The 22,937-nt window shown below is 37.0% G+C and overlaps 1 protein-coding gene across 1 annotated transcript in view; it reads right to left on the bottom strand.

Annotated features, from left to right (window-relative positions):
• LOC148045335 (uncharacterized) overlaps window positions 1–22,230 on the bottom strand; it is a 49,982-nt gene extending 27,752 nt beyond the window's left edge. Inside the window, exons 1-3 of the mRNA XM_087715838.1 lie at window positions 22,225–22,230; window positions 14,313–14,372; window positions 9,560–9,736 (exon numbers count right to left, since the gene is read on the bottom strand). Of these exons, the coding sequence (XP_087571964.1) occupies window positions 9,560–9,736; window positions 14,313–14,372; window positions 22,225–22,230 (243 nt within the window). The remainder of the gene's footprint in view (window positions 1–9,559; window positions 9,737–14,312; window positions 14,373–22,224) is intronic.
• Between the last annotated feature and the right edge of the window lie 707 nt (window positions 22,231–22,937).

The raw sequence follows: 22,937 nt of genomic DNA, 5'->3' as shown, positions 1-22,937 counted from the left end.
TATATTTTTATCAACAGAATGTCATTTCCTACAATGTCTAAAAATTGGAAACACATACATAAAGAATGCAATCGCCTTAGTTGAAAAATTTTGTCTGGAGCCCGGATCATGGTGTGGATGTGTGGTATTATATTAAATCATCATTAGGACACTTTCAAATATATCATCCTGGAATTCTGCATTGCTCCAATATCCCCTTTAATTTTTTTCTTTGTCTATTCCATTTTATGCAAAATAAATGTCATCTGCAATATAAAATATTTCTGCAAGATGAAATGTAAATCTATGTTACCCAAAACCACATCCCAAGCAACCTTTCCTCTTTGGCTGTCTCCTTTCAATTTAATCATGTTGAAGTCTTTCAGAGAAAAAAAAATAAGGTGGTTTTATGGCAACATATTTCATATATCTGTCTTGAAATGGGTCCAAATGAACACAAGTGCTTATGTTAAATGAAAGACTAAATATTAAATAAGTTCTCCCAAACTGAAATCACACGGCAGTTAAGGCTATCTAGTAAAGAAGCCTTCTTTAATCATGGGAATTGTTCATATAGAGCAGGTGTTTATAATTTGATTTCATTGAAGGTGGCATCAGGATTGTGTTTGAAATTGAAGAATCAGAGTGAGAAGAACAATCAATCAATCCAATCCACATTACAGTCAAAAACCACCATGTGGGATACAGTCCTAGAAGATACATCAGGGTCTTAAAATATTATAGAAGATATAAATAGGAATGTAAAAGAAGAGGCAGGAACGTTACATGGATGTAGGGAAGCAGCAAGGTTAGTAAGTGAAAGTATATATCAAATTGTAGAGTGTTCTAGTATGGCAAACTGAATGCTCACTAATTCTAATTTATGGCAGAGATCATCAACTGATGAATGTTAAGTGCTGTTGCACAAAACCTCATGACTTTGTCTGTTGTAGCAGGCTTGATATCTAAAAGCAGCAGGGTGGTGTAGAATTATTCTGTGCCCTGAGTAGTTATGCAGTATTGGTGAGAGGATACTAGTATGAATGGCTCTGTAATATAGTCACTGGAGAAGCACATAGTCTGTTCTTTTGTATATCCAGAGTCACAGAGGCACAGTCACTCTAGATATGGGCCTTCAAAGACAGCTTGGGCGGACCTCATGACATTGTGCCAGAATAAAGGCCCCCAAATTCACTTGAAGTACTTCAAATGTAGTTAAGTATATCACAGAGGAGGCAGAATGGCTGTTGAATTAACTGACAATAAGGGTTGAGCTCCTGGCTAGATTCACTTGGTGTTCTGTGTCTGCTATACGCTGCTTAATTTTTGCTTGCTCCTGTTTGTATCCAATTCTGAATAGAAGACATGTAGAAAAGGATGAGGTTTTACTTACCACTGCCAACTTCCATATGGGCTGAAAATCATCAAATGGGGCAAGACCATGTAAAAAAAAGGATAGTCTCAACCAGTGACATACTCCAATGTCTACTTTCATGAGGTTGTCTCTAGTTTCAAATGTGGCATCAGAGGCACTTTTTGATATGAAAGACTAATCTTTGGATTTTGCAAGTTCTAATAGTGCAAAATTAGAGAAGAGGTCCAACTGGGCATTATAATGAATTTTACTATTGGCTTGACTTCAAATAATTTGAATGCTGCAGATATAGTGGCAGATTATTATTTTTTTTTAGATTTAGATTTTATTAACATTTGTAGGCCGCCCTTTTCCCTGAGGGGACTCAGGGCGGCTCACATAAAATCAGGGGGGGGGGAAATACAACAATGACATAGACACATATAATAAAAGTAATAAGCAACATACATTCATCATTCGGGAGGGGCAACTATCCTTGTCCCCAGGCCTGACGGGCTAGCCAGTTCTTCAAGGCTGTATAGTGGCCACCTCTTGTGAATAAGGAAATTAAGAAGATATAGTATAGTGGCCACCTCTTGTGAATAAGGAAATTAAGAAGGGCTGATAAGCTCCTCTGGCTATAGAAATGTAATTTAAAATATTTCCTCATGTGCAGTACATTTGCAGTACCTTTAGAAACAAACCATTTTGTCTGTCCATCGTACGAAAGCTGAATCAGAGAAAAAGAAGGTGGGGAAAAGTAAAAGAGAGAAACATTTGAGAAAGTTGATTAAGAAAATGAACTGAAAGTAACAGAATAAATTTAACACAGAGAAATTTATTTACTTCAGAAAGAGAAATAAAATACACAAGTATATGATATGGTTACAAAAGAAATGCTAATGTAATATTAGGCCACATTAATGGAAGCATAATTTTAAAATCATGGGAAATAGTGATTCCACTTTATTTTATCCAGTTTTGAGCCCAACACAGGAAATAGGATTTAGAAAAATTAGAATACTTCCAGAAAATAATAGGGTACCAGCAATTAAGATATATTAAGTGATACTTGATAGTTGATAAAAAATATCGAGTAGGGATACAATAGAATTTTTCTTAGAAATGTCTAAATATTATTACTAACAGTAAAAAAGTAGGTCAACAGAAGAAGAACTTACCAAAGAGTGGAAGGATTCCCTTCAACTGATGTATTAAAGTGAAGATTAGATTGCTACGTGTCTTCAATCATTTAATTTGTGTTAGGGTACTTTTCCATTTCTGTGAAAAAGTTAATTGCTCTTTGCAAGATAAAAATATTAAATGCTGAATGAGCTTGATCCAAATTTAGTCAATTAATTATGACTAATTTAAGCCTTATGGATTTTAAAGGATTTATTTCAAGACCCTTTTCCCATGGGACACTTAACTTTATGAGTTGGGTGTGGAAAGAAACCCAAAAGAATGCAAGTGTTTAATCAACTATCCCCAAAGCAGTTGTGTTTCTTCAGTCAGACCAGTCTTTCAAAATTGCCCATCCAGGCTGGGATGAAACAAAATCATGCACAAGGGTTATGTCTCGAGTAAGACTTGGAGATAAGGCTGGTAATCAATTTTGGCCAGAAATGGGTATTTTCAATTATGCTACCCTAACATCCCTAAGATTGAAACTGAAGCTGTCCATTTACTGTATTGGTATTGCTGGGCAGAACTCTGACCTGGCAGTCACAACTCTTAATCCCATCAAGTCCCTCCTTATCATACAGACCATGAAGGATATAGCCAAAATAAACTTTCCACTCCTCCTGCCTATCATGAACATGATGGACTGGCTGGGAAAATTACAGGGAAACATATGACACCCCTTTTGAAAAATCCCTTACCCATCTGAGTCCATGGACAACTAGACTATTACATGCACTTTCTCCCCATCCAACATGGTGATCTGGAAGAAGGATATCCCCTTCTTTCAGGGAGACCCACAAATGGTCATAGACATCCTGCAGTCATCACAGAAAGCCACAACTTATCCTGAGGGGATATGATGAATATTTTTATCAGAAAAGACAAGTTCTACAACTATTTGAAAAACAAACAAGCATGGAAATAGCATGGAAATAGTCTATAATTCAGACTCTTGGACAGTAGTTTCACTGCTGTTTGTCTAGTCAATGAATCACTTCAATCGGACTACAGATGACATGGCCCATTTGGGATAAAGAGCCCACAGAGCAAGAAATGTCTTCCTCTATATCCTTCACATATCCCCAGAGCAAGGTCATCTTAATTTATACATCAAACAGGCTTCACATCAAAGTCCATTACTTCATGCTCAAAGTCCATTATCACTATAAATACTATGACTCTGTTTTCTCATTTCTAAATCTTCAAATTGCAGATTTTCCATTCTTCTGTCTGGCTCTTCAAATAAAATGTAACAAAACAGAATAACAGAGTTGGAAGGAACCCTGAAGGTCTTCTAGTTCAACCGTCTGCGCAGGCAGGAAACCATATACTATTTCAGACAGATGGTTGTCCAATTCTATCTCTGCTTCTAGCAATTGCACTCTGTCTATTTTCATTGGATAACCGGGCTAAGAACTGGATGAAAAAAAAAATCTAATAGACATTTTGCAGCTGCCACTTCCACAAATCAAAATGGGTAGTCATGGAGCCAGTTCAAAACCTAAATTTAGGAACCAGCCATATAAAACATATTGGGTTATGCTTTCAAATAATTATGATATTGGGATGAGTTCTTTCAATTAATATTCACTAACAACAGAAGGTTTTGCTAGAAGGAAGGAAAGGGAATGTCATTTGTTATAGAGATTCTATGTATGAGAATAATTTGCAGATGAGACGTAGTGGATAGCATATGCAGTTAGGAATCAATTTTTTGAAATCAATACTTTATTTCACATGAAATTTATTTTAATTAAAAATTCTTAATTCAGTAGAGTCTCTCCTGTCCATTTTTGGAATAAAAAAAGGAAGAGTAGGTAAGAAAGTTGAAAACCCACACACGCACTTACCTATTCTTCCTTTTGTGGGAAAGATAATCTTAAATTCAGGGTTTTCTTCTTTCTAGGCAAATAAAAGATATCCAGATCTCTGAGTCTCTTTTAGTCTGAAGAGCAGAAACAGTGACATTTGACCCATATATCTTTTCCCATGGTTTAGTTTGAACAAATCTATCAAAGTGCTTTGTTTTCTCTCTCAGTTAACACTGCAACCCAGTGCCTGTTTGCTCACCTTCTGATTCCCAAGGAAGTGAGCTTCAGCCAGTATAACAAATGGTTAGGGTTTATGGGCGTCATAAAATAAAATAAAACATCTGGAGGACACCAGATTGCCTAGCCAAACTCCAGATGTATGTGATTGCAACCAGGCAGAACAATCCTTTCATTCATGTAGAACATGCTAACATATCCAGTGGCCTACTGGGCGAGCATTGGGTAGAAAAAAGATGAGTTTCTTCATCCTTTTTTTTAATCTTATTTTTCCCCCAAGCAAAAGGAAGAAATACATTTAGGACAACCAAATCAATAGCTTATGTTTCCTCCAGATTGGGAGAGTGACAGAGGGTTGGGAGCAACTGGATATTGAGCCTTTCCAAACCACTCTATTCTGGCATGCTTCTTTTCAGGATTTTCCAAGGTCAGAATTTCCTGACCTTGACAAAAGCCAAATATGTAAGCCAGCAGAGACTGGGGTCTTTATTTCTGGAGTCAGAGGGGGGGAAATCTGTATTTTTAATGGATTTGCAACATTTCCCTAGGGAGCATAAGATTAGTATTTCTAAATATTGATACTCTTAATAAATCTTTTCATAATGCACTTTTCTCTAGGATGGTGACCAAATTACATTTAGTCTGATTAGCAGTTTTTAAACCCATCTGTCACTGATTGGAGAATTCAGTTGCATCCATTTCTGATACATGAAAGAGCAGTGGAGAGGGGGTTTCCTTCTATTTCATGAAAACCTCATTTGCTTTGAATACTTGCACCCACAAATCTAAATATAACATGGCTCTCCCTAAATTAAATGCAGCTTTTATTTTATCAGACAAGATGGTATTATTATACTCTGCACTGTGCACAAAACCTTCCTCATTGATTAGCTCTTCTATTGAGTTTTCACTAAAGCTTTTCAAACTATCTCAGTTATAAAAACAGTAAAGTCTCCTTCAAGGCGAGCATGGGCTTGTGTTGGTAGGGATTTTGGTTTGTTTGTTTCTACAACAATATAAAACTGGCTTACCTTTGTCTTCTAGTGTGATTATTCAATTTCCCAGACAGGGTTATAGCATGGAATTCCAGAATGGCTGTCCAACCAAGTGGGATATCTAGGTGCTTGAGATTGGCCAGCTGCCGTCACCTGTTGAAATATAGGTAGTCCTTGACTTACAACCAAAATTGATCCCAAAATTCCTGTTATTAAGTGAAAAAATTATTAAGTGAGTTTTGCTCTATTTTACAACCTTTCTTGCCACAGTTGTTAAGTGAATCACTGCAGTTGTTAAGTGACTAACCCAATTGTAAGGTGAATCTGGCTTCCTTGTTGACTTTGCTTGTCAGAAAATTGCAAAAGGGAAACACACGACCCCGGGATGCTGCAATGGTCATAAAGATGAACCAGTTGCCAAACATCTGGATTTTGATCACGTGACAAATGGGATGCTGCAAAGGTTGTAACTGTGAAAAATGGTCATAAATCACTTTTCCCCCAGTGCTGTTGTAATTTTGAATGGTCATTAAATGAACTGTTGTAAATGGGAGATTACCTGTAATCTGGTACTTTTATATTTTTTTAAAAAATTGGAAAATAACATTTTGGAATAAAAGTTGACAGTTTACAAATAGTTGTTTTCACATTTTAAAAAGGAAGAGGGACAGGGTAGGAGTTTGACAAAATTATGAATAGTGTTTGTTTTTGCCAATTTCAGTCAACCAGGGAAAAAGCACACAAAAAGGAAAAAGCCAGAACATATTGTACCAGGTTATGACTGGATGATAGTTTCAGTCACTGGATTTTATTAGTTCCTCTGTTTAAAGGGTCATTTTCTTAAGTTAACATTTTTATTGAGTTATAAAGTAATGTAAAATACAAAATACAAGGTAAATAGGAAAGCAGTGGGGAGGGAAAGGGGAAGGAGAAGCGAGGAAAGATAAAGAAAGAAAGAAAGAAAGAAAGAAAGAAAGAAAGAAAGAAAGAAAGAAAGAGAAAAAGAAGTGTTGATTTCTGACTCTCTATTATAGTAAAATAAGGCATTAACATCAAATCACAACCTTTTGCTTTTTCCTGGTAGTCTAAACAAGCCATTTCTATAAAGATCTATCAATCTCATCGGTAAAATCCCAAAATCAAAGCTTCATTCTTCTCCACAACCAGCACGGAGTTCAGAAGGGCCATTCTCCAGTGCATTTGTTTTGAGAATTAAGAAGGATCCGAATCTGGTGACGATCAAGATGGGAAGACATTCATTTGTGAAACTGTTAATGGATGTGTCTCTTTTTTCACAACTGAAATAAATATTGCACTAACCCATGTTTAAAGTATTGTTTATTAAAAATGTTGAAATGTGTTTTAACGTAGAGTAGACTAACCACTGATTTAGGGCATCTTTGTATCTAATCCTGAGTCTCCTGCATTAGCTTCCCATCATCACCACTGCAATTTGTCCTAGAAACAAAAATACCCATTGATGCTGTTTTGTTTTACTTTGTTTTGTTTGTTTGTTTTTACATACAATTTTAATTACTGCATAGAAAGGGCATTTCAAATTCATTATATAGTTGGTGCAAAATAGGGGTAAAATGCTCTGATGTCTGCTACCGGTTCACTTCGCTACCACTTCACTTCACGTACTTCACACGCATGCATACAGCAGGTGCTACCACACAGTGCTGAAAAAGAAGGATTAAGAAGCCTTTTCTGAGTTTGCAAAGGTAAGTAGAACAGTGAAGGGGATCAGCTGTGCCATGCGATTTAGATTCGCTATAAAGCAGGATTTTCTACTTTCTAGAGAATATAAATCTTGCGGCACAGCTGATTGTCACACAATTGATCAACGGATATAAGCATAGTTTTACTACTGGTTCGGGCGAACTGGTAGCATTTTTTACTACCAGTTCAGGCAAACCGGTCCAAACTGGTAGCATTTCACTCCTGGTGCAAAGAATATGGAAAAGCATTTTTTTAAAGTGGACAGATGGAGTATATTTTTGTGCAAGAGACAGGATTACTGAGTGGAAAATGAAAAAGAGCATTGGAAGAAGACTCATTCTATGTAGGATGAAAACAAGCAATGTCGAGTAGCAGAGTGGAATCTACTTCTGTGCAACAATGGAAAAAAAGGGCGGGATGAAAATGATCTTGAAATTATCACCAAGGCTTTTGGGAGGCAGCATCATAAGTGATTAAGAGAGAAAAAGTTGGGTGATCATGAATCAGAAATAGCAGAGGAATTTGTGCATGAGAGTGACTCTAGCCCTCATCGCTCACATGAAGCTCTAAAATCATTCTCCATGGGGATTGTGCTACAAAAAAACCCCTTACATCTCTGCACAAATAGATCTCTGAAAGTTTCCGAACACATGGTGAATGTGGTATTTAGGTTTCCTGAAAACTTAATATTATGGCAGGTTAAACTAATTATACTTTTATTTAAAATGTTTAGCTCATTCAATCTCAGAAGGTTCTAAGCTGTTTACAAATAGATAAAGGTAAACGTTCCCCTCACACATATGTGCTAGTTGTTCCCGACTCCAGGGGGCGGTGCTCATCCCTACTGAAGAGTCTGATGATGATTCCGTGGTCATGTGGCCAGCATGACTAAACATTGAAGGCTCATAGATCGCTGTTACCTTCCAAAGGTGGTTCCTATTTTTCTACTTGCATTTTTACATGCTTTTGAACTGCTGGGTTGGCAGAAGCTGTGAGACAAGTAACAGGAGCTCACTCCGTTTTACAGTGCTAGGGATTTGAACCGCCGAACTGCCGACCTTTCTGATTGACAAGCTCAGCATCTTAGCCACTGAGCCACTGTGTCTCTGTTTACAAATAGCATAAGCAATATATATGAACCCAATTAATAAATACAATAAAAATTAAACATAGTAATTAGCAATTACATATCTAAGGCCAGCAGCTCCACCATAATCGGATTATGAAGGCTTTCTGAAAGAGCAAAGATTCTGGAAGCTTCTGAAGGCCATGAGAATAGGAAACACAACATGCTACCATCTCAGCGGGAGGCTTCTCCAAAGAAGGGAAATCCCCACAGAGAAATTAAATAAACAGATAACTGCCAAATTGAAAAGGGAGAGAGTGATATATGCAACCCTGAATAAACAGACTTAGCTGATTTGTTGGAAACCACTGACTTCCCTGAACCCTAAGATACAAAGCATTGGATATTTGAAATGTTTATTTAGCACTTAACACTATATATATATAATGTGTGTGTGTGTGTGTGTGTGTGTGTGTGTGTGTGTATGTGTGTGTGTGTGTGTGTGTGTGAGAGAGAGAGAGAGAGAGAGAGAGAGAGAGAGAGAGAGAGAGAGAGAGAGAGAGAGAGATAGTTGTCGTATTTCTGGCTGGCATGTATTTCAGAGAAGAAATATATGAAAATATTTCTATGCTTGTTCTGTTCCAATTTTAGAAGAGATTGCATGGAAATAGTCCAGGAAAAAAGTTGTGGTGTAGGGCAAGAAAATATTATGAGACAAAGGAACTAATAAACAATAAGCAGAAATAAAAAGATTGGCATGTTGCCTTCTTAACTATTTACTCATCTCAGCTGCTAGGTATAAACATGAGATCTGATAGCTTTCAGTATTAAAGATCAGTTAGGAAAAATTTGGAATATGATCAAGGTCTATGAATGACATGGAAATGCACGCTGTTATGGAAAAAGGCAGCCAGTGAGGAAAAGATAAGGATACCAGAGAGCTGCTATCACTACTACTCTGAACCAACCCAACACCCAGTAAAACTGCTAATTCTTCTCCAGCTTCATTTCCAACATGTATTGATGCCTTAAATTATTTCTTATTTCCCATCTTTCTGGACGAGGATAAACCAAATATTCTCTCCCTTCCCACTGTAATTTTCATGCTAGATGATAGACAATCTCAAATGTGCCAGTTTCTGGTCTTCCTATCCAAGGCTTTTAGTTCTGCTTGAGCCCAATCCACTATTCTTGCTTTGCATTTAATTACTGGAATTGCCCAGGTGTTAAGTGCCTTGATGGCCTTTCCTCCTCTATATTTAGGCTTTAAGATCATATTCATTCTCGTAAGAGATTCCCTTCTAAACTTCTTCTTGATTTCAGCATTCTTGATGTTGTCAGCTTGAAGGATGCCCAGGTATTTGTAGCGATCATCTTCATCCAGACACTTGATGTTATTTCCAAAGAGTATCTTAATTCCTTAGACTTTTCCCCCGATGATGGTGAGAGAGGCACATTTGTCTAGTCCAAACTCCTTTACAATGTCTCAGTTGTATATACAGACAGCATTGAGCAGCAATTCCATTTCAGATGACATTTTTCTATACGGCTTCACATCATCCATGTAAAGGAGGTGGGATAGTCTGGGAGATATTTCTGATGTTTGATAGTCATGGTCTGACTTGTTCAATGTTTTCGACAAAGGAATCAATGAAATAATAAACCATAGTGGTGATATTGAGTTTCCTTAACGGTTCCTCTTTTGATATTAACCTCTCTCAGTCTATCACAATTGATCAACAACTGTGTCTTCCATTATGCCAGTGATCTTTGCACAAAGCTTCTGATGTTTCTATTGAGTTTATTATATTATTATTGTACAATTATATCACAGCGATCAGTTGTTTCGCCGGATTTGGCATTGGTTACTAGTCGGGCCCCACCCAGGGGCCTAGGACGTCGTAACGTATTTTCGTAATATGCTTGCAGATCCAAGCAGTGCGGCTTTTTGCATTTGACTGATGGTGATTTTATCAATTTTAAACTGTTTTAAATGTAATTCCAGTGCTTTTGGAATAGCACCCAGTGTGCCAATTACCACTGGAATTACCACTGCTGGTTTGTGCAGTCATTGAATTTCGATTTTTAAGTCCTGGTATTTTGCGATTTTTTCATGTTCCTTCTCGGCGACCCTGCTATCACCTGGTATTGCGATGTCTATGATTGTGACCTTATTTTTCTCAACCAATGTGATGTCTGGTGTATTATGCGCCAGTATTTTGTCCGTTTGTATTCAGAAATCCCACAAGATCTTGACCATCTGATTTTCAGTGACTTTTTCAGGCTGATGTTCCCACCAGTTTGTTGCTGTTTTAATATTATAATTTTTGCACAAATTTCAATGGATCATTTGTGCTACTGAATTGTGCCTCAATTTATAATCAGTCTGCGCAATAATTTTACAGCAGCTGAGTATGTGATCAACAGTTTCATCAACTTCTTTGCAAAGTCTGCATTTGGCATCATCAGAGGATTTTTCAATTTTGGCTTTAATGGCATTTGTGTGGATAGCTTGTTCTTGCGCAGCCAGGATTAGTGACTCTGTTTCTTTCTTTAATGTACCTGTTGTTAACCATAACCAAGTTTGTCCACTGTCCACTTTATCTTTTATTTTTTCCAGAAATTGGCCATTCAGTGCTTTGTTCTGCCAACTCTCCATTCTTGATTTTATCACATCTTTTCTGTATTCTTGTTTCGTCTTTTGGGCCTTCAGTAGATTTTTGTTCTTTACTTCGATTAATAGATGTTCTTGACTTTAAATAATCAGCCAGTGCATGTTTTTCTTCTTCAACTGTTTGCTTCACTTGTAATAATCCTCTGCCACCTGATTTTCGGGGCAGGTACAATCTATCAGTATCACCACATGGATGTAAACTGTAGTGCATTGTCAATAGTTTCCTGGTTTTTCGATCCAAAATGTCCAAATCAGCTTGTGTCCAGTTAACTATACCAGCTGTGTATTTTATAACTGGTATTGCCCAGGTATTTATGGCCTTGATTGTATTTCCACCATTCAATTTATATTTCAAAATTTTCCTAACTCTGTTGGTGTACTCTCGCCTGACAATAGTTTTTACTTCTCCATGCTTGATGTTATCCAACTGCAGAATGCCTAAGTATTTGTAGGCTTCATTTTCATTGCATTTAATTAGTTGGCCATTGGGCATTACAATTCCCTCACATGCAGTGATTTTGCCCCTTTTTATGGATGATATTATTATTATTATTATTATTATTATTATTATTATTATTATTCATTTGATTGTCCACTCACATGGCAAAGAATTGAATGTCTTCTTGTAATCAATCCAAGCTACGTTTAAGTTGATCTTCCTTCTCTTGAAGTTTTTCTAAATAATAATACCATCGTCTTTATTATCATTGGCTATTTCATACCTTATTTTGGTTGGTGATCAAATCTATCAGTTTGGTGTGCAATATTAGCAATACATTAATGACACCAACTGTATACTGCCGCAGCAAATGGAAAATATTGAACTGTTATGAGGAAGCTTTTAATGTTGAGGAGGTTTAGATTAAACTCTACAAAAGTGGATTATGAAGTCATAATTCTTGCACAAGTACCAAATAGAAATCATGACCAGAGGGGCCTTTACCAGCTTCAGCTGTTATACCAGTTATGAACTTACCTAGCAATGGTAATTGATGCCTTTATCACCATTCAATTGGAATACTGCAACACACATCCCATGGTATGTGGCTTTGAAGATGATTCAAAAGCTGAATTTGGTAACAGGAACAGGGTTTGGGACAACTCTGCCATAGCAGAATAACACTGGTTTTAAAATTACTGCATTAGTAAGCTTTTGCACTATTAGAAAATATAGATATTATCTGTAAAGCTTTATATGGCATAAGATCCAGATATCTTAGGCATTGCACATTCAAAATAAAATTATCTGTCCAGTCTGAACATCTAGGGAAAGTTTGTTAAATACTTTGCAAAATATATGCAGGAAGGAGATAAGTAGCAAACCTTATCTGTAGGTAGCCCATATGACCTGAAATATGCTCTGTTATGCTACATTTTGTTCTTTCCTGATAAAACTATAAGATTTAATCATTTAATTATTGGAATCTAACTTGGTAAGCATGCATATTTTGCTTATTTTTGTTCAAAACAATGGAAACCACTCAAAGTTCACTACTCAGAGCCTCAAGTGGTTGGATAAAAAGCTCCCTATCTTCATTTTATGAAATGCCAGAAATAACTCCACAGAAAAAAAAAACATTCTTCGAATTTCAGAAGTGCACTGTTGGAGACCTCTAAAACCCCAAAACTTTGGACAAGTAGCCATATGTACACTGATTTAAGAAATGGGTTACAGGCTTTGTCCATTTTTTTTAGCATGCAAAAGTTTCAAGCAATTGCTATCATGTGTGTCATTTCCTATTAATGATTGGTTAAAAAAAAAAGTAGGAGTTAGGAGCTTTTGCAGTGAGTCCTGATGAGAACAAACACATGATAGGCAGGATCAGAGAAAGTGCAAAACTATATGGAAAGATAAACTATAAGAAATAAGCAACTTCAAACCTATTGCTTGAGGTTGCTTTTTAAGCTCAGCTCCTGGCAATAAAGGAATGTATTTTCTGATATAATTTCATGCACTAGGGTGCTGTGCATGAATAACACAACCTTTGGAAAGGAAGTTACAGCTAGTCATCCTATTAGGCAGAATGAGATGGATGCCTTAAGCAAACAAATGCCAGAAATAATGATGAGTGAAACCTGTTGTTTATCCATGAATCAGTTTGATGTTCAACATCTAGGCAAGTCTGTTGCCTCTAGATTCAGTGGATGGTGCCACCTCAATATTAACAAGACACTCAAATACTAATCAGATTTCTTATGGAATGGAGAGAGAAAATATTTTGAAACAGCCCAAAAACAATTGCATGGAACTTTCCTATTCACTGGCATTCAGCATAAAATAACAAATATATTATAGGAAAATATATTTCTACGAATAGCAGCAGCTGAGTTTGAAGGACAATCAGGTATAATATTTGTTTTCTAAAGGACAAAGAAAGACCTAATATTTTAAATGTATGAAATGGAGCTCACTTTTTTTAAAAAAAAGTTATCGTTCTTTTCTATGAATACATGATCATATGAGAAGAATGGGTTCACAATAATATCTGTGCTTAATATTTGCAATTTTCAAGAATGTAGTATGTATCCTTCATGTGGGTCAAACTTCTGGAATTCCTGCAGATTCTTGGAATTTGACATGATTTGTTTTAAAAGCTCTTACCAGGGAAGAATTCTCACTCAGTTCAAATACAGAAAATCAAGTTGCTTTTTTAATTAGCTTTTGATCTTAAGACAGAAGATTCTCTATTATATTAATTTCTAGTCTAGAGACCTATGACTCTTCTTCAGCAGATGTATTCAGTGGAAGCAGGAAAATATCCACTACTAAAGGATGCAGCTAAGTCACAGTTCTTTTAGTACAGAACAGACAACCCTTTTGTACTCTGTATTTATATCCACAGATATGCTATCCAAACTGATATTTGGATGTCCAAATAATTTTATAAGCATCTCACTGGAATTTGCATGTCAAAATCTATTACCAATAGATTAGGAAGCTATTACCAATTTTAAATAAACCCCCTTGAGCCTAGTGAGACAATAGCACATAATGCTAGTGTTCTTTAAACCAGTGTTTCTCAACCTTAGCAATTTTAAGATGTAGGTACATCAACCCTCAGAATTCCCCACCCAGCATTGTTATTCCCTTGCTGCACACACAAAAAGTTTAGACCAAGCCAAATTGATTTGCACGGTGACTTGCTTCTCACTGGCTTCCAGTAAACTGCTAAGAAATCAAAATTTGTTTAATCAACTTAAACCAAGAAAATCATGTTGCAATGATTTCCTAACAGTGAAAATCATGTGTATAAACTTGAGGGACTCTGGCCTTAACCTTCCTGCTTACCTTTAAAGTTTGCTCTGCAATGGTTTCAAAGAACAGAGGTACAATAATAACAGTCCTTGCCTATAAAAGGGGAAAGAGATTTAACAGTATATTCTAAAGTATGATCAACAAATTGCAAAAATGCAAAAATGTTGGATTGGCTGGATGCAAAAGAAACTCTCAAGGAAGCATAGGTTAGCTTTTAGAGCCAATCACTCTCTCCTGAACACATCTGGCAGAAAAGCACCTGGCTAAAGCTAAAGAGGATTGGTCCATCTATTATTTGAATTGATTTTAGGTTTGCTTTTTTAAAATCAAAGTTACCATTTCTATAATAGATATGGGGATGGGGAGCAGTGGCTCAGTGATTAAAGATGCTGAGCTTGTTAGCTGGAAAGACTGGGTTCAAGATCCGAGGGCTGGGTAACAGATCCCTTTACTTGTCCCATCTAAGAGTTTGAAAGCATGCAAATGTGAGTACATAAATAGGTACCACTTTGGTGGGAAGGTAACAGTGTTCCATGAGCCTCAATGTGTAATCATGCTGGCCAAATGACCACAGAAATATCTTTGGACAACACTGTCTCCCTCAGCTAAGAAACAGAGATGAACACCTCCCCTAGAATCAGATACAACTGGACAGGGGAAACCTTTACCTTTATGATAGACATTATATATAGTAAAAATATGTTTTCTACAGTAGCTGTAAGCTTCATAAAAAATTCTACTTAAAAGTCCAATTTACACACACACACACACACACACACAGACAGAATCACTTAATAAAAGCAATTATGGTATTTCACTTAGGGGAATTAGCTGTGTGTATTGGCATCCCTATTATTTAACCTTTATATACATTGTTTAGTTACTTATCAGAATAATCCTGATTTCTTTCCTTCAAGGTCAGCTCATAGATACATACAGCTGCTTCTATATGTGAAGTAGTTCTCTTGTCTCAGCCCTTGATTGGATTGAAACATATCTTAAGATAATTTGTCAATCAGAGCAAGAAGAAAGACCGACCAATTAACTATGAAAAGACAGTACTAAGTATTTCTAAAATGTCCTAGCAGTCACAAGTGCAACCAAATAGATATGAAAAGGAATAAATCAAATCTTTTAAATATCTTGGAATTGTCTTCCAGGCCTAAGGTAAGAAAAGTGCTTGTCGAGCCCCAGTCCGACGCTTGACAAGAATTAGGGGGAACAACATAGATTAAAATGCAGTAAAATTAGCCCCAGCAATATATATTAGATACATATCTTTTCTGAAGAAGGTAATCTACTACACAACATTTAGTGTAAGGACTTTTACAGCCCCTATGTAGGGCAGATAGGAAGAAGTCTGCCTATCTGAACAAGGTCGCTGTTGGAAGATATGACAAAAACTCTTTAATCTCACAACACATGGATAAACCCAATAACAGTTTCAATTGGAAAACTATTAGCATCTTAAACCAAGCCAAATCCCAAATTGCTAGACAATTCTTGGAAGCTTTGCATTCAGATAAAACAGCATCAATAAACATATAGAGACAAAATGCATTTACTCATCATTCAAGAGACAATAAAAAACTAGGAAGGAAACAAAATACGATACATCCTCCATTCTCCAGCTGTTCACATTCAGATATTCAGGGAATAGTTAGCACCAGACAAACAATTTGGCAGAAAAGCAATGCTCTAATAAAAAAAACCCATCTTGGTGGAAACTACATCCTCAGTGAAACTGGCAGCCAAACTACTAGATGTAAACAGGCAGCAAATCTTGTGCTCACTCAAACTGCTAATATTATCTACTTGGGCAATGAAACATCTGTAAGCAAATAACCAAGCTCAGGAGCATGAAGAATTCCATAATTCAACCTTGCACAAGAGATATTATCTTCTACTGGGTCTCCCAATTTGTCTGAATCCTTAAAGAATGGTGAATAGAATATAGAACGTAAGATTGATCAACAGTAGAACTATTATTTCCTATAATTTGGGTGCTATCTTTCTGTTAATACAGCCTAAAACTGTAATGCTTTTATGTATTATAACTAACAAAACCTTTTTATACGAACTATTGTCAACCGCAGTAGCACTCACCCCCAAATACAGGTGAAACTCAAAAAATTAGAATATCATCCAAAAGTTCATTTATTTCAGTAATGCAGCTTAAAAGGTGAAACTAATATATGAGATAGAGTCATTACATGCAAAGCAAGATAGTTCAAGCCATGATTTGTCATAATTGTGATGATCATGGCTTACAGCTCATGAAAACCCCAAATCCACAATCTCAGAAAATTAGAGTATTGTGAAAAGGTGCAATATTCTAGGTTCAAAATCTCCAACTCTAATCAGCTAATTAAGCCATAACACCTGCAAAGGGTTCCTGACCCTTTAAATGGCCTCTCAGTCTGGTTCAGTAGGAATCACAATCATGGGAAAGACTGCTGACCTGACAGTTGTGCAGAAAACCATCATTGACACCCTCCTTAAGAAGGGAAAGCCTCAAAAAGTAATTGCAAAAGAAGTTGGATGTTCCCAAAATGCTGTATCAAAGCACATTAATAGAAAGTTATGTGGAAGGGAAAGGTGTGGAAGAAAAAGGTGGACAAGCAGCAGGGATGACCACAGCCTGGAGAGGATTGTCAGGAAAAGGCCATTCAAAAGTGTTGGGGACTTTCACAAGGAGTGGACTGAGGCTGGAGTCAGTGCATCAAGAGCCGGATCCTGGACATGGGCTTCGTATTCCTCTTGTCAAGCTGCTCCTGAACAACAAACAATGTCAGAAGCGTCTTACCTGGGCTAAAGAAAAACAGACCTGGTCTGTTGCTCAGTGGTCCAAAGTCCTCTTTTCTGATGAGAGCAACTTTTGCATCTCATTTGGAAACCAAGGACCAGGAGTATGGAAGAAGAAAGGAGAGGCACACATTGCAAGATGCTTGAAGTCCAGTATGAAGTTTCCAGAGTCTTTGTTGATTTTGGGAGCCACGTCATCTGCAGGTATTGGTCCACTGTGCTTCATTAAGTCCAAGGTCAACACAGCCGTCTACCAGGAGATTTTGGAGCACTTCATGCTTCCTTCCGCAGATGAGCTTTATGGGGATGCTGACTTCATTTTCCAGCAGGACTTGGCACCTGCCTACACTGCCAAAAGCACCAAAACCTGGTTCAATAACTGTGGGATTACTGTGCTTGATTGGCCAGCAAACTCGCCTGACCTGAACCCCATAGAGAATCTATGGGGAATTGCCAAGAGAAAGATGAAAGACATGAGACCGAATAATGCAGAAGAGCTGAAGGCCACTATTGAAGCATCCTAGTCTTCCATAACCCCTTCAGCAGTGCCACAGGCTGATAGCTTCCATCCACACTGCATTGAAGCAGTAATTGCTGCAAAAGGGGCCCAAACCAAGTACTGAGTACATATGCATGCTTATACTTTTCAGAGATCCAATATTGTTCTATGTACAATCCTTGTTTTATTGATTGCATGTAATATTCTAAATTTCTGAGATGGTGGATTTGGGGTTTTCATGAGCTGTATGCCATAATCATCACAATTATGACAAATCACGGCTTGAACTATCTTGCTTTGTGTGTAATGAGTCTTATATATTAGTTTCATATTTTAAGTTGCATTACTGAAATAAATGAACTTTTGCATGATATTCTAATTTTTCCAGTTTCACCTGTATGGTCATATGATTTCTATTTCCTTAGTACATAACTTTACATTTATCTCTATTAAATTTCATTCTGCTAATTCCAGCTCACTTTTCTACCTTGTCAATGTGATGTTGAATTTTATTTCAACTTGTAGATTTTTGTACCTTCTGAAAATCTGAGAAGACTTTGTTCCATGTTCTCATCTATGTTATTAATGGTGGGGGATAGCAGGATCTGCATTGCAAGGATCAGTTTTGCACTCCTCCCAATCACATGAAAAGAGGTTAGGAGATTGGCTCTTCTGAACCTCTTTCCCTTTTGTCTCTTTCTTTTAAAACCAGGCCAAAAATAAAATTAAAAAATCAGAAAAAAACCTATACTTGAGTGCCAGCATCACTGTCAACAGGTATAGGATACGGATGGGGCAATGTTAGTCACTTCACAGCCATTTTGGTCATTTTTCAGCCCATCAACCAACTTGGGTAGCTATGAAGTGTGAAGACTGAAGCAATCTTACAGGCAGATTCATAGACAGGTTTCCTAGGGCTTCCTCTCTATTGTGGGAAAAAATAAAAATACAGTTAGATGCCAAGTCAGCAGTTCTCATGACATAGTTGACATAGGGGAATTAGTAAACGCCTATGCAAGAAATTCTATGCAAGACGATTCCAAGCTGAAGCTAAACCTTTTGAGGTTAACTGTGAATGATTTCCTTTTGGAGTTCCCACAATACATCCTCCCCTTTCAGCTAGTTATAGCAGAGCCATTGATATGTGAGCACAAAAACATCAGAAAATTGAGTTAATTCTCAGCATAAAACACATTGTTAAGTTAAAAAAATGAGATACAACATGAACATCTCGTTTGTGCAGTTATGATGGGAAATAAAGTATACCCAAAACGATTTGGCCAAAGTTACAAAGAAATCAAAATGCTGAGGTTAATAAAAGTGCATCTTAATGTATAGAGAGACTAGTACTTTAGAGCTGGAAAAACCTGAACTTAAAATTTAAGGGCACTTTGCTACAAGTTTGGAAATAGTCGTTTCCTTTAGAAACCACAAACAGCATGTGTAATATTGGGAGATTAATGTTATCCAGACTAGGTTCTAGACAAATCTTTCTCCAAGGATTTGAAAAGAGGTGAACAGATTATTTTCTCACAATATTTAACTGGTTAGCAAAGTAAGCATCAGTAGAGTGAGCTATAACCACTTCTTACTATAGCAGAACTGAATTAAATGTAATCATTGTTCTGGGGGAAATAGCTGCGGCTTTTATATAAATGGATTTCTTTTTAGTTTTCACTTTGAGGTGTTGGAAGAAGCGTCCTTCTGGGTTCGGCTCCAAGTGGGGAAAAAGACACTGGAGGCATGGAGGCTGCTTAGAAAGATGGTTTAATGGTGGACAGGACCGCATGGCTTGAGGTTCTGGGGGAAAAAATGATCACATGCTTCCAGGTGTTGGGTGAAGAAGAAGGGCCGAGGGAGGGGCTTTTTATAATCTGTTCGGCCCCACCTATCTGCCTCCTGCTCCTGTGGAAGAAATGTATTCTGATTGGTTGTCAGACTCACATGGGGCCATGCAGGGGCAACTCTCTAGGCTGAGTCCAGGTTTTGTTGAATTCTCAGATGCCATGTGGTCAGTTGGGTAAAGGGCTTATACTGGCACGCCTTGATTCCATCACCCTGGAGCTGAAGGGGTGGGGTCTTTGTTATGTGAATAGACTGGCTTGGCATCTTAATGGCCCATTGACAAAAAGGCGGGAGGCAGGAAGCTGCAGGAAGTTTCTCTTTAAAACATTTCTCCTTTTTCACATCCAGGGAAACATAATATTCTGCCTTTTCAATATCCTAGGATATTTCATTTTTCTAGGAGAGGGGTGGGTTTTAACATCCTACAGAGGCTTTGAAAGTCTGATTTTTTAAAATATTGGGAAAATATAGTAGTCCATCTTTTTACGTACCATGGTTAGTTTGATGTCAGTTCAAAGTGCTGGTGTGAACAATAACAAGCGGCAGAAATAAACAGTATCCAAAACTTGGGAACTGCTGAGATCATGTGGGCTCACATTTGAAAGCAAAGGTGATTCACATGCAGGAAATCTAAACTACTTGGAAAGAAAATATTTTCTTTGCTAATCCCTACATTTGATGCTGTCACTGAAGTTCAAACCTGATAAGACCATATCAAGGGACTGTAAGCCTCTGTAATTAAACACTTATATAATTAGTAATGGTTGTCTTGCCAAAGTTCTTTGAAAAACAAACTAAGCTTGTAAACCAGACTAGCCAGAAATAAATTGCTATGCCTATAATGGACAACTGATAGGATTACTGACAAGAACCTGTGTTTTAGTTTCAAGTTAAAATGACACATAACAAAACATGAACATTATTTAAGTTGCATGCAGGCAAGCATAAAATGTCATATTGTGGTGTTTTCCCATTCTGTGCTGAAACAAAATTAGGTAGCTCTCAAATTTGCTCTTTTCCTATTGCAAATAAGTTTCAGAGATTTTGGAGAATTGCTTTTGCAATGCACACTCAATAAACAAACATTTGACAAGTTTATCATTCTTTATGCTTATTGTATATTTACTTTAGTATATACAGTATATTGAGTCATAAGAACGTATGAGCTTTGATGAGTGTGTGTGTGTGTTCTAAACTAAATATACAATAAGCATGTTCTTATGACTCAATAGTGCCCCCAAGAGAGCATTTTTTTCTTTCCAAATGAATAACACAGGATGTAGTACAATATATTTCACACAGAATCTTATATATTGAAAACTTCTCAAGCTTATTCATTACTCAAGTAATGGGGCATTGTTGAGAAATATGGGACAATCACTATAAATTCTGACTTGCAAGCTAAATGATAGAATTATAATCATAAAATTATAAGTGATCATAGAGACCATGTAGTTTAAGATGCCACTCAATGCATGATTAATTACAGCATCTCGGACAGATGGCCACTTAGTCTCTTTTTGAAGAGTTCTCATGAATAAGGATGCAGCTTATTCCACTCACTGACAGCTCATTTGGTCAGCAAATTCCTCCTGATTTCTAGCTTGAACATTTCAGTTTTAACCAACCACATCTTATAACTCCACTCCCTTTTTATGTTATACTTTATCAGATAGTTGAAGACTACTAACATATCTGTCTTTAGTCAATCTTTTTTTTTTTGTAAGCTAAACATACTTACATCCTTCAACTATTCCATGGGCTTGGTGTCCTCCACCTAGTATTATGTCCCATGATCTGGACTTTATGCTTCTGTTAAGGGAGGTAGCATTTGCCTTTTCACAACTGCTTCACTCTGTTTAACTTTTATGTTCAATAAAAATAGCCAGGTGCCTTTTGCATGTTCAACTGCCAAGCTACTATAATAAGGTTACTCTGGCAAAAACAAATTGAACAAAGACTTTGACAGAATATGTTGTGATGTTCTCTCCATTAACATTAAAAGTGGTCAAAGTCTCACCTGATTTATCTCTAACTAGGAAAGTCTTATAAGAATAGGTCTTGAGGTAAGGGGGAGGGATTTCCCCTGCCATTTTTGAAACAACCTCAAGTACTGCTGGGATTTGTGGGGGATACCAATGAACAGTCCATCTTTTTGTAGCGAGTCTCCTACTCTTGATCAGAGGTGGTATTCAACAGGTTCTGACCAGTTCTGGAGAACTGATAGAGGAAATTTTGAGTAGTTTGGAAAACGGGTAAATACCACCTCTGACTGGCCCTGCCCCCATGTATTCTCTGCTTCCTGAGTCCCAGCTGATATGGAAGAAATGGGGATTTTGAAGTAATCTTCCCCTGAAGTGGGGAGGGAATGGAGATTTTACAGTATCCTTGCCCTACCATGACCACCAAGCCACGCCACACCCACCATGCTATGCCCACAGAACTGGTAGTAAAAAAATTTGAATCCCACCACTGCTCTTGATCTCCCTGTTCAGCAACCCTTGATGAATATCCATGGAAGCTTAAGTTTATTTGAAACCAATCTAACCATTGCCTGCATTCATTCATTCATTCATTCACTCAGTTTGAGATCTGAAAGATGTACACCATTGTTTCATTGTTCCCATTAGCATTACTTTCCTGAAGAAATTATATTACGCTGTAGTTTGGTTTAATGCTGGGTCAAAAATTGTCAGAGGAGAGGAGGGTGTTGTCAAATTGAAAAAGAATAATTTTCAGAAAGAAAAACTGATAAATTGACTTTTGGCCTACAAATCTCCCATTGCTAAATATTACCGACATGCTCTCTACTTATCATATCTAAATGAGGCTGCAAAAACAAAGCAAGGTTTTCTAGTTCCCTGAACAAAATTCATCTTGAAACTGACCATTTCAACAGAATAGTAGTAACCTGATAGCAGCTAGAGTCCTGATAATAATTCTTTGGTTCTTTCCAATTTAAGTAGTTTTTAATGAACAATTGCCATCAGGAAGGCCCTTGAGTCTCAAGTCTAAGCTATCTTTAATACCACTGAGAATACTGACATCTTTTAGACAATCTATATTCAAGCATAATTTTATATTACTAAGCAATCACACTCCATCAGATTAATATGTGATGTTCACTACATCCAACTAGAGACTGAAGTGCCTTAATCTCCTCCCATTAGCCAACAGTCAAAAGCCAGCATCCCTGTTAGTTATTAATTCAGGAAGTGATTTCATCCATATGCAACTAAAATCATATTGAAATACAAGTTTGAAATATTCCCTTAAGTTTTTTTAACTTAGAAATGGGCAATTGTCCAAGGTGACTTTGTGCCAAACAAAAACAAAAGAAAAGGCTCTCTACACAGATTTAAACAGAGTCACCTTCAAGAAAATTATCTAAGCACTGAATAGTTAAACAAAGTTCTCTCTTTGGTGGCCTGCCCATAGCAAGACACTAGATTTATCTCAAGCTACAAAGCTCAGTAAGCTTATTACATAAAAAGTATACAGAACTTTAA

This window comes from Thamnophis sirtalis, unplaced genomic scaffold (assembly GCF_051295495.1).
Source record: "Thamnophis sirtalis isolate CommonGarterSnake01/CBP01778 unplaced genomic scaffold, rThaSir2_p1.2 scaffold_5, whole genome shotgun sequence".
Taxonomy (NCBI): domain Eukaryota; kingdom Metazoa; phylum Chordata; class Lepidosauria; order Squamata; family Natricidae; genus Thamnophis; species Thamnophis sirtalis.
Note: the sequence above shows the minus strand (reverse complement) of the source record. Positions and strands in the feature narration are given on the sequence as shown.